This window comes from Cucurbita pepo, chromosome 1 (assembly GCF_057944985.1).
Source record: "Cucurbita pepo subsp. pepo isolate OVF chromosome 1, ASM5794498v1, whole genome shotgun sequence".
NCBI lineage: Eukaryota > Viridiplantae > Streptophyta > Magnoliopsida > Cucurbitales > Cucurbitaceae > Cucurbita > Cucurbita pepo.
In genome coordinates this window covers 7,871,427-7,886,010 of record NC_141798.1, presented here as the reverse complement: position 1 = coordinate 7,886,010, position 14,584 = coordinate 7,871,427, and the positions used below count along the sequence as shown (strand labels likewise).

The 14,584-nt window shown below is 36.6% G+C and overlaps 4 protein-coding genes across 7 annotated transcripts; 3 read left to right on the top strand and 1 right to left on the bottom strand.

The window, feature by feature from the left end:
- The first annotated feature begins 339 nt into the window (after nt 1-339).
- LOC111798829 (pathogenesis-related thaumatin-like protein 3.5) lies at nt 340-1,875 on the top strand. The gene is made up of 3 exons (XM_023682171.2): nt 340-913; nt 983-1,253; nt 1,397-1,875. Exons 1-3 carry the CDS (start codon nt 439-441, stop codon nt 1,545-1,547), a joined length of 897 nt encoding a protein of 298 aa, XP_023537939.2. The 5' UTR covers nt 340-438; the 3' UTR covers nt 1,548-1,875.
- Nucleotides 1,876-2,562: 687 nt separating this feature from the next.
- LOC111798848 (homeobox leucine zipper protein) lies at nt 2,563-3,812 on the top strand. The gene is made up of 2 exons (XM_023682199.2): nt 2,563-3,000; nt 3,333-3,812. Exons 1-2 carry the CDS (start codon nt 2,656-2,658, stop codon nt 3,570-3,572), a joined length of 585 nt encoding a protein of 194 aa, XP_023537967.2. The 5' UTR covers nt 2,563-2,655; the 3' UTR covers nt 3,573-3,812.
- Nucleotides 3,813-4,260: 448 nt separating this feature from the next.
- On the bottom strand, nt 4,261-7,619 carry LOC111798706 (protein PTST homolog 2, chloroplastic). Of its 4 annotated transcripts, XR_015420349.1 has the most exons (9): nt 6,902-7,619; nt 6,665-6,785; nt 6,249-6,441; nt 5,964-6,175; nt 5,678-5,823; nt 5,456-5,603; nt 5,028-5,137; nt 4,656-4,724; nt 4,524-4,576 (listed from the first exon to the last, which is right to left on the bottom strand). XR_015420349.1 is itself a non-coding variant. In XM_023682023.2 (8 exons), the coding sequence occupies exons 1-8, from the start codon at nt 7,441-7,443 to the stop codon at nt 4,481-4,483; spliced, it is 1,524 nt and encodes a 507-aa protein (XP_023537791.2). In that variant the 5' UTR covers nt 7,444-7,618; the 3' UTR covers nt 4,261-4,480. The 4 variants fall into 4 exon arrangements, 3 of the variants coding, with proteins under 3 accessions (XP_023537791.2, XP_023537782.2, XP_023537800.2); XM_023682023.2 differs by lacking the exon at nt 5,028-5,137 and having other exon boundaries at nt 4,261-4,576; nt 6,249-6,438; nt 6,902-7,618; XM_023682014.2 differs by lacking the exon at nt 5,028-5,137 and having other exon boundaries at nt 4,261-4,576; nt 6,902-7,617.
- A 3,812-nt stretch (nt 7,620-11,431) lies between these two features.
- On the top strand, nt 11,432-14,226 carry LOC111798686 (protein NRT1/ PTR FAMILY 2.13). Its single transcript, XM_023681992.2, has 4 exons — nt 11,432-11,630; nt 11,711-11,928; nt 12,041-12,600; nt 13,315-14,226. Exons 1-4 carry the CDS (start codon nt 11,540-11,542, stop codon nt 14,192-14,194), a joined length of 1,749 nt encoding a protein of 582 aa, XP_023537760.2. The 5' UTR covers nt 11,432-11,539; the 3' UTR covers nt 14,195-14,226.
- The last annotated feature ends 358 nt before the right edge of the window (nt 14,227-14,584 follow it).

Here is a 14,584-nt window from a genome sequence, read left to right as displayed (position 1 = left end):
ATGAGTTTTTGACTGTGAAAACAGAGGAGAGAAAGTGAGATGAAAGAAAAGAATATAAAGAGAAGCCATTGAAGAAACAAGAAAATGAGTTTTCTTTGAGATTAATAGAAAAGGGTTTAAAAAGATTCCAAAAAAAACAATAAAATAATGGATCAGAAACTATTTGCTCAACAAAAATTCTGGTTTTTATGTTTTTTTTTTTTAATGTTTTTTTCTTGTGAATTTCAAGTATTTGTTGTAGTTGGTGTCTTGTGTAATTGGCAAAGGAAAGGAATTGCTTATGAGAAAGGACTTTAATTCAATACAAAATGCCAAACCTGAAGAACTCACATTGCGGCTCAGAATAATCAACAACCTTATCCTCCTTGGGAGGTTCTTTATAATAATCATCAAACATATTCAAATGCTCGCAATCCAAAGCCATAGCCAACATAATTAATGGATTCTGGTAGCATTTTTCTTCTTCTTGGTGTCCTTTCCTCCTTCTCTGGCGCATACGGCTGCGTATTCACCATCACAAACAATTGCCCGCATCCCATATGGCCAGGCACGCTCTCTGGCGCTGGCACACCGCCACTTCCCACGACAGGATTTCTTTTGAACTCGGGTCAAAGTGTTAGAATCCCATCGACTCCGGGATGGTCGGGACGAATATGGGGAAGGACCGGATGCAACTTCGATGCATCCGGGATTGGGAAGTGTCAAACAGGAGATTGTGGGGGGAGGCTAGAATGTGATGGCAATGGTGCCACTCCACCCGCTTCGCTCTTTGAGATCACTGTTGGCACTGGCGATGACAAGGACTTCTACGATGTCAGCATTGTCGATGGCTATAACTTGCCGCTCGTCGTCGTGCCACGCGGTGTCTTTGGACCCTGTAATGCCACAGGCTGTGCTTCCGATCTCAATTTAGGTAAGTTGTATTGAGAGCATATCATTATCGAGAGTCGTGATAGCTTAAAATTTTGGTTGGTGTATACAGGTTGCCCAAAAGAGCTGCAAGTAGTGGGGGGAGATGGGGGACAAGCAGGGGGAGTGGTGGCATGCAAAAGCGCATGCGAGGCATTTGGGCTTGACCAATACTGTTGCAGTGGACAATTTGCAAACCCCACGACATGCCACCCTTCCATTTACTCCTCAATTTTCAAGCATGCATGTCCAAAGGCATACAGTTATGCCTATGACGATGGGACTAGCACTTTTACCTGCAAAGCTTCCGACTATACGATTGTGTTCTGCCCCGACGCCGATGGGTATGCCCTTAGACCGACTTAATTCATCCGGGTTTATAAACGTTTCAAAAATTGTCATTGAAAATCGACGTTTTTGTCTAAAAGTTTTAAAAGAATCGGAGTAAATTATGTTTTATGCTAACCAGTGATGCATTGGGATGCAGAACAAAGAAAGCATCAAATGAAACAACCAGCAATCCAGGCATTGAAGAGCCAAGCAATGGAGAGTTCATACATTTGGTTTCTTCATCCAACATTCTCCTACCCTTTCCATTAGCAGTTGTGTTGTTCATCGTCATCAACATACTCTTCTAATTTGCATATGTCTAATCCCTCCAAGCAAAGCCCTCTGGAATCATGATATTTCAGACAGCCCACCTCGGCTCAAAACATGGTGAAATCAATGGGTGGAGACTTTGAGAGAAATTGGAGAACAAATTTTAGTGTAAAAGATTGAGCTTGGTACGACGTCTCACGGTCATGCTTGTCCAAGACGTGGTGTCTATAACTGCATACCCATTTCATGTCAAACCCTTGTGTTGTATCATTTTACTGCTTTCCTTTATCGATTTCATGATGTATGGTTTCTTTTTGTATTTTTTAAGTGTATGATGTTTCGGCATAATCATGTATATGCCAGGTATACCTAAAACGACTCAAAATCTACTATAGGTGGATGCGACTATTTGTTAATTCTTCCTAGTCGAAGTTATATGTTATTTAAGTCATTGTGTTGTCTTTCTCACTTAAAGTATATAACATTGTTTCAATCTTACTTTCAAACTCTGTTCGTTTTTATTTTCTAAAAACCTTCTTAACGGGCTAGAGGATGAGTGTCACACAATCTCTTTGTCCATGTTTTCGAGTGGGCTGACTCACTCGGTACTAAGAATAAGTGTCACATAATCGCTATAAATGTTTGTCGCTAAAGTTGAGGGACTTTAGTTATTTATTTATTTTCTATATTCAATGTCGTCCATTTATATTAAGAAACTCTTTATGGAAAGTCAAATATAAGATAGATTTTGGAAGAACAATGGGGCTATTAAAATAAAAATAAAATTTAAGGATATTTTTTATAATTTAGAGAGAGTACAACGATAAAAAAAAAAATGTTTTTTTTATTAGGTTAATAAAAATATATATATGTTTTTTTTTTTTTTTTTCAAGATGTAAAGATATATATATATATATATATATATATATATATATATATATATATATATATATATATAAAATTTAAGGATATTATTAAAAAATTTAAGAGTTTACGAGTATTTTGTTAATTTATTGTTTTTTCATGTAATATGTGAAAAATTTGCTAACACTTTGTTGGAATGTAGGGCTAAATTTGAAAAGTGGAATTGGGGCTAAGGCCCAGTTTCCTGACATCAACCATTCTGCCGCCGCTCCCCGAGAAGAGATGGGTCGAAAGAGAGATAAACCTTACCCTTCCCCCCACCACTCTACGTCCTTCGCTAAGAGGCGGCGCCATCAGCCGCCGGCATCGTTGCCTGCGGAGGACGATGATGTGGACAAGCCCTTGCCGAAGCCTGCGCCGCCGCTTGCCCTAGTCGTCGTTGACCTTCCGTCACACTGCTCGGTGCTTGACTTGAAGTCCCGATTTGAGATCTACGGATCCATCTCCCGCATCCGCATCGATCGTGATTGTGTTGGCTACATCATGTATCGTACCAAAGACTCCGCTGATGCTGCCATGGCCGCTGCCCTCGATCCCTCATTCGGCTTCACCATTGATTCCAGAAAGGTACCCTTTTATTTTTCTGCCCTTCTGAAGTAGAAAAGGCTCTCGGCGAAAATATAGAGTAAATTGGAAGCTCTCTTCTGATCATTCTTGTTGGGTGGAGATTTATGTACCAGATTTTGTTTATCTTTTACTGTTTGCTGCATTTCTCGCATTCCTATATTGAAAATTTGAACTATTCCTTCATCTACTTTCGCAAATTTCTCAACGTCCATCTGAATTTAGGTCTTGATTTTGCGTGCAAAACTCTTAACTGGCTAGGGCTTGAGACTCAATTGGATTTGCTGCTCTACTAGTTTTCATTGTGAATGGTGAAATTGAGGACATTTCCACAGGTTCAGGTATTATGGGCGAATGATCCTCAAGTGCAATGGCGGCAAGGGATTAACGTTGGTGTTAACAAGAACAAGGAAATGTCATCGAAGCTCTTGCGGGCAGAAGTGCCACTGAGTAGACATGGAAGAGGCAATAAGCTTGCTTCAACCGTTGTCAACCCCAGAAAAAGCAACAGCTCATCAAGGTCCGATGAGCCTTTCAGGGGCAGGGAAGTTGTTGCTTACGATGATATTCTCTAAGGTTATAGATCACTTCATTATTTGATAGTTTGTCTGTTTGTTTGCTCTTTTTTGGGTATATTATGGTGTAGTATAGATTGAGTGTTCGAGTGCATAACTGTTTATGCTAGATTTCTCCCAATTCCCCCTTAATTCTTACTAGTTCAAGCTTATTTATGGTCCTAAATTCATGTGTGTTAAATGTAAATCTTCCATTAATACAAAGAAACTCGAGCTTCTCAACAAAGCTTTGTTGCATAATCAGTGCGTTCTTTTTTTCCAACTGTTCTGAGTTCATCGAGATGCTGGGTGCTTGCTTTTAATTATGCTTCGGCTTTCCTTACTATATGAGCTTCTGCAAGAGCACAGAACCTCCTCTAAGAAGAATGCATCTTCTAACGGATTGGAAGATGTTTGTGGTTGAGCAGAACTTTTATGGAGTATTCAAATGTATGATTATTATATTTACCGTATAATTTATGGTTAAATTCTGTTCTTGAACGTCCATGGGCTCAGCAGGAACTGTTTTTGGCTTCTTCTTGAGGGTTTTGTAATAACTTTTTCTTGGGTTTTTGTGAGCTCTCTTGGCTGTTCTTGTTCTTGCTCCATGTTTTGATGAGTTCTATTTCAAAAGACAAAATTTGTGAAATAGAATTACTCCTTTGATACATAACATATGAAAAAAAACAAGAGACCGTGACAAGAATCGTGAAAAATGAATCTTCAATGATTCTTATTGAGCTGATTGAGTCTCCGGAAATAATTGTTATGTTTATCTATATTTTTACATCAGCGAGAAATGTTAACTTGGAGAAGGAGGAAGCCTAGACTAGAAGTTAAGACAAATGCATGTATAATTCGTACTAATATGTGCTACGAAAGGGGAATGTTATGGCACCCGACTCTACGGGCAAGCCTGGTGTAAACTGCTATGTGATAATCAGTAGATTATTCTCGTATCCACTGCTAATAACAATTGGGCGTAAAGGGTCGATCTTCCATTGGCCATCAACAATGAATTTAATCTGCATATCAAGAAAAACGGTAGGATGTTTTTTTCAAAACCATAAACTATGAGAACAGGAATTCCAAGGAATAACCAACCTCGTATTTTCCAGGATACAGCTTTAGGAACAATGAGAAAACGCCCACACTTGACCTTTCCATCTTCCTCTGCAGAATGAGAACAAGCGAGTAAGACTATATGAGATGAATTAATAAAACTGCACAAAACTGTGCAGTTGTGCTTCAGTTTATGAGATTTGCAAATAGGCATCCGTAACAACACGTCCACTACTATAGGAACCGAGCATTCAGCGTAGTTATGTAAAGATCAACCACTAGAAAACTACATGATCATGTAATTCACACCTCAAAACATCATCAGCCTGAGCAACAGTTATCTGACAAACGAACTGTCAACTGTGACCCAAGGTCATATAATGTAAATCCATTGCAAGCAAGACATTCACTAACCATAAGAGTCCAAGCCCACCGTTAGTAGATATTGTCCGTTTTTGCCCATTACGTATCGCAGTCAACCTCACGGTTTTAGAATAGGTCTAATAGGGAGAGGCTTCCACACCCTTATAAGAAATGTTTCGTTCTCGTTGGCAGGATCTCATACCAACAAAGCAAAGCCGAAGTAGTGGAAGTTATCAAAATAGAAAGTCCTGGTCATTTGTAAGGGAAAAAATGGATGTTCTTGTCGAGAAGCCTAACTTCTGAACTACCACGAAGGGTCAATCACATTTCAATCAATAGGCAAGCAGTACATTCTAGAGGCATAACAGAGGAAATAATCCCTAGTAGATTTCAAATTTAGTTTTAATGCTCTCCCTCCCTAGGTTATTATTTCAACCGTCAAAATCAAGCAAATTAATCAAATAGGAATGATTTTTTACCTGGTTTGACCAACCATCAAATGATCCTACTAAGAGAACCTCTGATGCAGAATTAGGCCAGACCACACAAGCAGTACGGAGCATTTGCAAAGCTCTGCGGGCACACTTGATATTCTTTTGTTTCTCCTCTATCACTTTTTGTGCATCACTGAAAACACTTGAAAGTTATTGATACTTCCATGGTTAAAACAAATCAATGTGCAAACCACAAGTTTTCCATACATAATTGTCAGTGCCATCTTTCCTTCTACCACGGCCAACTTTGCTCGTATAGACCGTAGCTCGTCCTTGGCATTTAGGATCCTATTTTCTTGAAACTCAAAAGCATCCGAAAGCTCTAGCAAATCATCAGAACATTTACTTTGGCCCTAATGATCGTGAAAGAAATAATCATCAGAACATTCATCCTTTTTATCAATACGATTAGAATAGTTAGCTCTTATACTTTATTCAGATCTGTCTCTAGTTCCAAAATAGGAAATGAAAGCATGTAGATTGTAGAATGAACCTTCTCAGACGCAAATGCATTAGATCTCACTGAGCCAAGTACGTTGGAGAGCTCCAACTCCAAGTTCTGAAGGTGAAGTCGCATTTGATTGTGATTCATTTCTTTCTTGCCAGAGTTTGAATTGGTCGAATCCTGTCTATATCCTGGTGTTTCATATCTCAAAACATCCAGTACTTTCCCACTCCTTCCTCCCCTCAAAGCAATTTCAGAAGCTGTACATACAAAAGAAAAGTGAGTCGATGTGTACACTTATATCACAAAGCAACCCATGAATAAATGAAAAACCTTCGAAACCTCCATCTTGAAGATCTGTCTTCAGTGTGTTCCAAGTTATCGGCACCTCGGGACTGACCGAGCCTCCAAGACCGTTAACTTGTACAGGAGAAGAACTCCGACAAAGATAACCCTCCAAATCACTCCAACGTTTGGCACTAAGTGGAGTGCTGGTAGTGCTTCCTTGTAGGTCAGCAACTGTCTTCTACCATGGAAGAAGCATCACAAGTTAAGTTTCAGGGTCTTCCAATTCTTACGAGAGAATTATGCATATATACTATTTCAAAGTTCAATGAAAAAGAAATCATAGCACAATAGCCAATTATGACAAGTCAGTGAGGAAGATATCCTGCACCAAATTCTAATTATGGACAACAATCTTACCCAGATTGGGAAAATAAATCATTGAATCACTGTAGCAACATTACCTCGTTTCCTGTTGTTTCAGGATGCAAATCATTTTTACGAGCCCCGAAGGTCACACTTCTTTCTTTTTCCAATCGACTCAGCATACCCTCAATCCCAGACTCATGCTTAACAACAGTTTCTCTGTGAAAATGAAGCCATGTAGATTCATCACCCTTACAAATATTGTTGATAGTAGACAAACTAGAAACAACAAGGAAAACTCGATTAATACTAAGATGTGATAATGGAATCCTCACAGTGATCTACCGGTGAATGAAGATGATGTAGATGCAGAAGCAATGCGAGAAACAGCCGTCGCAAATCTTTGTCTATCATCCCACTTTGAACAGTTGGATTCACCAAAACTATCCCAATCAGTGGCCAACGCAAATTCCCGATCGTCGAAATCCCATCCAAGACAAAGCCAACCACCTTTCTTGACAATCGCATCCACTAAATCCTCCCTCCCAGCCTCAATCAGGTCTTTCTTGCTCGGAAACGCATCTGGATTTCTTGAACTTTCCATAAACTCCAATATCTCCGCCTCCAATTCGAAATCCCCTTCTCTATCCAAATCTTTACACCTCCTCACGAACCCTGAACAACCGTTAATCATACCCTTCGAAGACAAAAACGCGCACCGTGTTTCGGTCGCAGCCATATGAAGCGGATTCCCGCCGCATCTCGAGTTACGAACCAAAACAACGGAGGGAAATACGCATGGGCTCAAACATCCAAACTCGTTGGGGAACAAACAAGAAGCGGGTAATGCGCTGGTGAAAAGTCCGAAGTAGAGCATGGTTCAGGCATTTCGTCAAAGCAAGACGCATTAACTATGTGCAGCAATGAGCTAACCTGGCGTTGAACGGACAATCTCCGGCAGGTGAGCTAATTAGCAGCTCCATTTCTTTCTAAATCGGCAAGAACCGGAGAAGAATCAAGAACCTTGGTGACTGAATGCAAAATTGTTGGATATTTAAATCAAGATTTCTAATTATCAAATCATTATTAGAATTCTTTTCTCTTTGTTTTTGTTTTTTTCTTAAATAAAGTAATTTCCAATATTTTATAGTTTTGATTTTATTTTCGTTATTATTCTGTCTTTTGTCGGAGGGGTTCATTTGAAAGTGAAAGAAAGCAAGTGGACTGGGCCCAATCCAAAAGTTGACTTGTAACTTTCGGGCTTCTAAGGGTAAGTGGGCCGGGCCCACATAAACAAGAGTATATTAATGGGCTTAGAGTAAGAGAAAGTCCAGTACATTTCAGACTAACAAATCTGGGCCCTATTACTCGTTGTTGTACACAGAAGTCAACCGTGGAACAAAGTCCACTTGCCGGTAAGCATCCAGTCAGCAATTTTCAACGCTTTTAAGTCAAAATTAGCCAACTGGCATTTCCACGCCCCCTTTTTTGGGGTCTTATTCTTTCCAGCTTTTACTCAATTATTGTTTTTATATATTTATAATATATTAATTTAATACACGAAACATATTAATCGTAATATTTAACAATTAAATGGCGTAGTAGTTAAAAAAAGTTTAGAAATTTAGTAGGATAAAGATTAAAATAATGAAATTAATAAGAGACTCGTTATATAAAAAATTAAAATATTACAAATTTAGACAAATAAATTATTATATGTATTTTTATTAACTTTATTTTATACCTAACAATATTACACGTGGCCTACTGATTTGTCACATTCATTTATATAAAGTTGATATCAAATATTGTTGCAATAGGTTTCTATGCAAAGTCCACACCTAAAAACAATAAAAATATAATAATTTATTTGTTTTAAAATATTATAAATCTAATCGCTCTAGGCAGATGGTGAAATATACATAAATCCATTAAAAAAGTATATAAATATTTAATTCTTGATTTCCTTTTTAAAAAGTTTTAATATATATATATATAATTGCTCTACTTTTGGAAGTGCTCTACCTTTTTCTTCCTTTGCTTATTTATTTATAATGAAATGGACAAAACGGACAAAACCAAATCCACAATTTATAAAATATATACAAAAATTTAAATAAAATTACCTTTAATCCAATTGGTTGATACTCATATACCAATTTTATTATAATAATTAGGATAATAATAATGGAATTAAAACAAAATTATTATTATTATTATTATTATATATGGTAGCATAATGCCCAAATGCCCAAATGAAAGTAACGTACACGACTCTTTTCACATGTGAAAACCCAACAAGACTTTTTAGCTTCAAGACAACAACACTTTTGCTTTCACATTTCACTCCCAATCATTTACACAACCAAATTTATCATTATATTATTAATAAATTTAACCATTTAAATAATAAGTGAATGATCATAGGTTTATAATTAAATATTATTAATACCGTGTAATGTTCTAATTCCATAATTTGTATGATGTTTTGTTCGAGACTCAAATTAAAGTTAATGTTTAAAATAGGTAAGAAAAAAATGAGAAGAAAATATAGGTTTGGATATTTATAACTTATGAAGCCAAACAAATTGAAATGGAATTAAAAAAAAAACGACAAGGAATTGAATTTATGGTTGAAATTTATGGAATAAAATCTCTGACACGTAGGATTTGGAAAGTTTTGTGAATAGTGGGGCGGTGGAATGGGCGAACCTATGTATGAAGGACACGTGGAATGTTGTCATACTGGTAACAGCTGACACCTCCACTGCCACTGCTCGCATCACCTTTTCTCGTAGGTTCCTATTCGTTCATTTTGAAAAACCCAAATTTCCGCTCTTCAATTATTTTTTTATTTTTTATTTTTACAAATTAAATTTATACATTTATTTATTTATTTATTTGGAATCATCCCACCACGTGAATAACTTAATGCAGTCACATCCACATCTTTTTTACTTTTGCACAACTTAAAAAAAAAAAAAATAATAACATTATTAGCTTAAATTTCTCTTTTTCTCCAAATTTTACTTTAAAAAATTAAGTTCCAATCTTTAAAAATTTTAATATTATTTTCTACAATATTGATACGACACGTTAATTGTATTATTTAAGAGTTAGATTTGATAGTTTGATGTGCACATAAAAATTATTATTTTTTGAATTAAATCAGCAAACGAAGAGTCTATACTGACGGTTATCCTAATTAAATTTTTTATCTAATTTTATCATAATATACTAGGCTGCTAGTGCGACAACTTTTTTTTTTTAGTTTTGTTGTTCACGTATGTTAATTAATTGGAAATGAGATGCGAGGGAAGCTAAAGAATGGTTGTCTTCAAGCTAAATTTGTGTAATGTTGACAGTCGTTTGATTGAAATCATGACGCTGATTGTAGACTATAGTCTAGAGCAATTTAGGTTCTAAATAAATTATTCTATAGTTTGACCTCGATTTAAAATTTAAACGGTTTATAATACGAGTTTATATATGTAGAATATATGCGTGTTTATAGATAACTCCCATTTTTTTTTAATAATTATGGATTATATGTTTGTTAATTTATGAGTGGCATGGGCTCATGTAGCATTAGGATTATGGAAAATTTGGGATCCATGATCTAGAAAATTTCTTGAATTAGGTAGACACACCCAATTGATGTCGGTGTGATGTTTGGTTGATTAAAAAAATATTAATGGAGATCCTTTTTAATGATTTTTCTTTTATTATTTAATAAAAATTGGAGGATTTGTTAATTATTTGTTAAATTAATTAATCTACCTTCTACCCTTAATCGTCGATTAAAAATTTGAATCTTATATTTTATACGTTGAAATAATACATTAAAATATTTATTGAATATTTTATATATGTATTAATAGTTATGGAAATATACGTAAATTACAAATTTTAATTCTCAATTAATTTTATTAATTTATTTCAAAAGTAAAGAAAAAAGAGTTAAATAATAAAGAAATAACGAAGGGTGAATCAGCGTTAATAACTTTTGGTAAATTTTAGATATTTTTATTTTAGGATGTTAATTGATAATTTATCCCATAAACTAAACTTAGCACTATATATATATATATATATATATTTTTATTTATTTATTTATTGTTAGGTTCAAATTTGATTAATTTAAAATTTACTTATTTAATTTCATAAATATTAAAGAGTATACATCGGGTTGAAAAGTATTTTTTTGACCGACCTGAAATTTTAGATTGAGTTAGGTTAGTAATTCGAGTAACACGGATAAGTTCACAACTCAACCAACCTAACCCTCTATTTTCGAGTTGGGTTAGATGATAAGGTTGTTTTTTTTTTTTAATTTTGAATTATTTAAAAAATCATACTTATGTTACATTAAAAACTTAAATATAAATATTCACAAATCACAAAATCAAATATTATTAATGTCAGTAATAATCTAATAATCTAAAAAGTAGGTAGTCTTGTAACCATATTTTTTGACTTGTTGAATTGACTTAAAAAAAATGTCAACTCACATACCTAACACAATTTTTTATTCATGATTTGGATTAATAATTTTATTGGGTAGAATTCTCAAATTATATGGACATTTTTATTAAACATTTTTCGAAATTTTTATAACATTCATGAATTTTGAGGATAATCCTATGGAACGATATATATATATTTTTGATAGATGGTTCATGTGATATGGCAAGGTGGCTTGTTCTTGTTGCATACTTGGTTGGCTTCTCCTAGCTCAAACCTACGCCACATTTTTTTTCTATCATTACCCATTTTATTTTCCCTAGACATATTAAAACTTTATTTCTCATACATTTCACTTTCATAATTCTAATAATTTACTTTTATAGCATTTGTTCATATGTTGATTTAAAACGTATGTACTATACTGCCGACTGCAGCGCCATCATTATATTCCTCTATAAATTTAGCCACACCCCATTATTAAAAACAGCCCAAACCAGAGCGACACAATGGACGCTCACCACCAAATCAAAGCTAATCCCAAGCTTCGTAAATCTAAAAGAGAGCCCGGAGGATGGAAGAGCATGCCTTACATCCTCGGTCGGAGTCTCTGTCTTTCTTATACTCAAATGGGTTTTGTTTTGTTGGGCTAATTGTCTGATATTTTGGTGTACTTGCAGGCAATGAAACCTTTGAAAGGCTGGCTTCCATGGGGCTTCTGGCTAACTTTATGGTGTATCTCAGAAAAGTGTATCACATGGATCAGGTCTCTGCCACCAGCTTAATGGGTATATGGACCGGCGTCACCAATTTCCTGCCCCTTCTCGGCGCCTTTCTCTCCGACGCTTATGCCGGCCGCTACTGGACTATCGCCATTGCTTCCTTCTTTTCTTTCCTCGTAATCCTTCTCAATTTTTCGTAATAATAAATTTTGGAGTTTATCTTTTTGAAGATTCGGTTGGGGATATTTTATTATTTCTTTCATCTATCAATTCGTAATCATTGAGCAGGGGATGACTTCCATGACTTTGACGGCGTGGCTGCCGCAGCTACATCCGCCGACGTGCAGCGGAGCCAATTGTGAAGGGCCGACGGCGTCCCAATTGGGATTCTTAGTGATGAGTCTATGTTTGGTGTCAATTGGTAGCGCTGGGATCAGGCCGTGTAGTATTCCGTTCGGGGTGGACCAATTTGACCCCACCACCGATAAAGGAAGGAAGGGAATAGCTAGTTTTTATAATTGGTACTATGCCACTTTCTCGGTGGTTTTGGTGTTTACTTTGACCATCGTTGTGTATATTCAAGACTCTGTTAGCTGGGTTTTGGGGTATGGCATACCCACAGTGCTTATGTTTTGTTCCATCGTTCTGTTCTTCATGGGGACTCATGTTTATGTGTTCATTAAGCCTGAAGGTAGCATCTTTACTGGGTTAGCTCAAGTCGCTGTTGCTGCCTACAAGAAGCGCCACCTTGAGCTTCCTTCTTTAGATGACCGGACGGCTTTCTATGACCCTCCTTTGGAACCTGGCTCTGTTGTCCTCTCCAAGCTGCCTCTCACCAACCAATTCAGGTCTCTCCCTATAAATGAAAGACTTTCATACTTTGTTTTGAATAAAGATATATTCCCTCCCAGTAATCCTACGCTCGAACAAACTATACTATAAAGCCTCCCTTGAGACCTATAGAACCCTCTCTCTCCTTCATTGAAGCCCAACTCGTTTCACGGTAGTCTTCGAACAAAGTACACTTTTTGTTAGACATTTGAGTCACTTTTGACTACATTTTCGAGGGCCATACACCCTTTCTTTATTCAACATTTGCGTCACTTTTGACTACACCTTCAAGGGTCAGTACACAATTTGTTCCATATTTGAGTCACTTTTGACTACACATTCGAGGGAGGGTCGTACATCCTTTATTTCACATTTGAGTCACTTTTGACTACACCTTCGAAGGTCGTACACCCTTTGTTCGATATTTAAGTCACTTTTGACTACACATTCGAGGGTCGTACACCCTTTCTTTGACATTCGAGTCATTTTTTACTACACTTTTGAGGGTCCCAACTTCTTTGTTCAACATTTGTATAATATTGTCCAGTTTGACCATAATCTCCAATGGTTTTGTTTTGGGATTAGCAAAAGGCCTCAAAGATGTATTCCTTATTCATAAACTCATGAACATTCCTTAAATTAGTAACATATAACTCCCTCCCAACCATCCTCGGTGTTCAGTTTATTTGAAAATTTGTTAATGAAGTCTTGTGGGTTTGAAAATTTTGCAGTTTTCTGAACAAGGCAGCCATAGTTGTGGAGAAGGAGCTAAACCCAGATGGAACAAGGATAAACAAGTGGAATCTAAGCAGCATACAGCAAGTGGAAGAATTGAAATGCTTGGTGAGAGTAGGACCCATCTGGGTCACCGGAATCCTGAGCCTAACTCCAATTATTCAGCAAGCCACTTTCTCAATCTCCCAGGCTCTGCAAATGGACCGTCACATGGGACCCAACTTCCAAATGCCACCCGCTTCAATCATCGTCATATCCTTCCTCACAATCACGTTTTTCATTCCCCTCTACGACCAATTCCTCGTCCCCGCCTTCAGAAAATTCACCCACCACCCAAACGGCATAACAGAGCTCCAACGAATGGCCGTCGGGATAATCTTCGCCGTTCTGTCCATGATCGTCGCCGGAATAGTGGAGAATGAGAGAAGAAACCGGGCGAATGGACCCAACGGCGGTTCAATAATGTCGGTGTTTTGGCTGACCCCGCAATTCTTCTTGATGGGGCTTTGTGAGGCGTTCAATATAATTGGGCAGATCGAGTTTTTCAATAAGGAATTTCCAGAGCACATGAGGACTATGGGCAACGCTTTCTCCTCCTGCTCCATTGCCTTGTCGAGCTATGTCAACACTGCCATGGTCTTGATTGTGCATCGAACCACCGGCAGCGGCGGCGCTCATGGGAAACCCGATTGGTTGGCCAATGACCTCAACAAAGGCAGACTGGATTACTTTTACTACGTTGTTGCAGCAACCGCCTTTTTTAACTTTTTCTTTTTTATTTACTGCGCCAAGAATTACCATTACAAGGGTAAAATATCCGACTCTCAACAGGATTTGGAACTTGTAATAGCCTCCGACAAAAAGCTGGATGTCTGAATTTCGTACTTAATAATTAATTCGTTACCCCACTTATTATTATACAAAATTATTATTGGAGTCCAAGTTTAGTGTCACGTTTGACCATTATGAATATATAAGTAAATTCTTTGCCCATTTAAAATATTTTGAAAAATTAAAAATAAAGTGATTAGAGTTTATCCTCAATTTCATAATATTATACAAATATAAAGTAGTTGATAAGGAATCACTGTGACGGAAGTAAGATTCAAAATATATTAAGAGCACTTCGGATTATGTTGTTGATTGAATATCTCAGTTAAAAAGACTTGTTTGAGATTCAAATTAGTCCACAAGAAGAAAAATCGATCATGTCAAATTTGAATGATTCTAAAAATGTAGCCTAAACTATTTAAAATTGCAAAGAAA

Excerpts from the sequence above, each read along its gene's own strand:
- LOC111798706 (XM_023682014.2), bottom strand. The coding sequence starts at position 7,443 with ATGCTCTACTTCGGACTTTTCACCAGCGCATTACCCGCTTCTTGTTTG. Across the intron at positions 6,176-6,248 it reads TCAAGATGGAGGTTTCGAAG|CTTCTGAAATTGCTTTGAGG; the intron begins GTTTTTCATTTA and ends TTGTATGTACAG. Across the intron at positions 5,604-5,677 it reads AAGATGGCACTGACAATTAT|TGATGCACAAAAAGTGATAG; the intron begins GTATGGAAAACT and ends AAGTGTTTTCAG.
- LOC111798686 (XM_023681992.2), top strand. The coding sequence starts at position 11,540 with ATGGACGCTCACCACCAAATCAAAGCTAATCCCAAGCTTCGTAAATCT. Across the intron at positions 11,631-11,710 it reads GAGCATGCCTTACATCCTCG|GCAATGAAACCTTTGAAAGG; the intron begins GTCGGAGTCTCT and ends GTGTACTTGCAG. Across the intron at positions 12,601-13,314 it reads CCTCTCACCAACCAATTCAG|TTTTCTGAACAAGGCAGCCA; the intron begins GTCTCTCCCTAT and ends AAAATTTTGCAG.
- LOC111798848 (XM_023682199.2), top strand. The coding sequence starts at position 2,656 with ATGGGTCGAAAGAGAGATAAACCTTACCCTTCCCCCCACCACTCTACG. Across the intron at positions 3,001-3,332 it reads TCACCATTGATTCCAGAAAG|GTTCAGGTATTATGGGCGAA; the intron begins GTACCCTTTTAT and ends ACATTTCCACAG.
- LOC111798829 (XM_023682171.2), top strand. The coding sequence starts at position 439 with ATGGATTCTGGTAGCATTTTTCTTCTTCTTGGTGTCCTTTCCTCCTTC. Across the intron at positions 914-982 it reads TGCTTCCGATCTCAATTTAG|GTTGCCCAAAAGAGCTGCAA; the intron begins GTAAGTTGTATT and ends TGGTGTATACAG. Across the intron at positions 1,254-1,396 it reads TTCTGCCCCGACGCCGATGG|AACAAAGAAAGCATCAAATG; the intron begins GTATGCCCTTAG and ends ATTGGGATGCAG.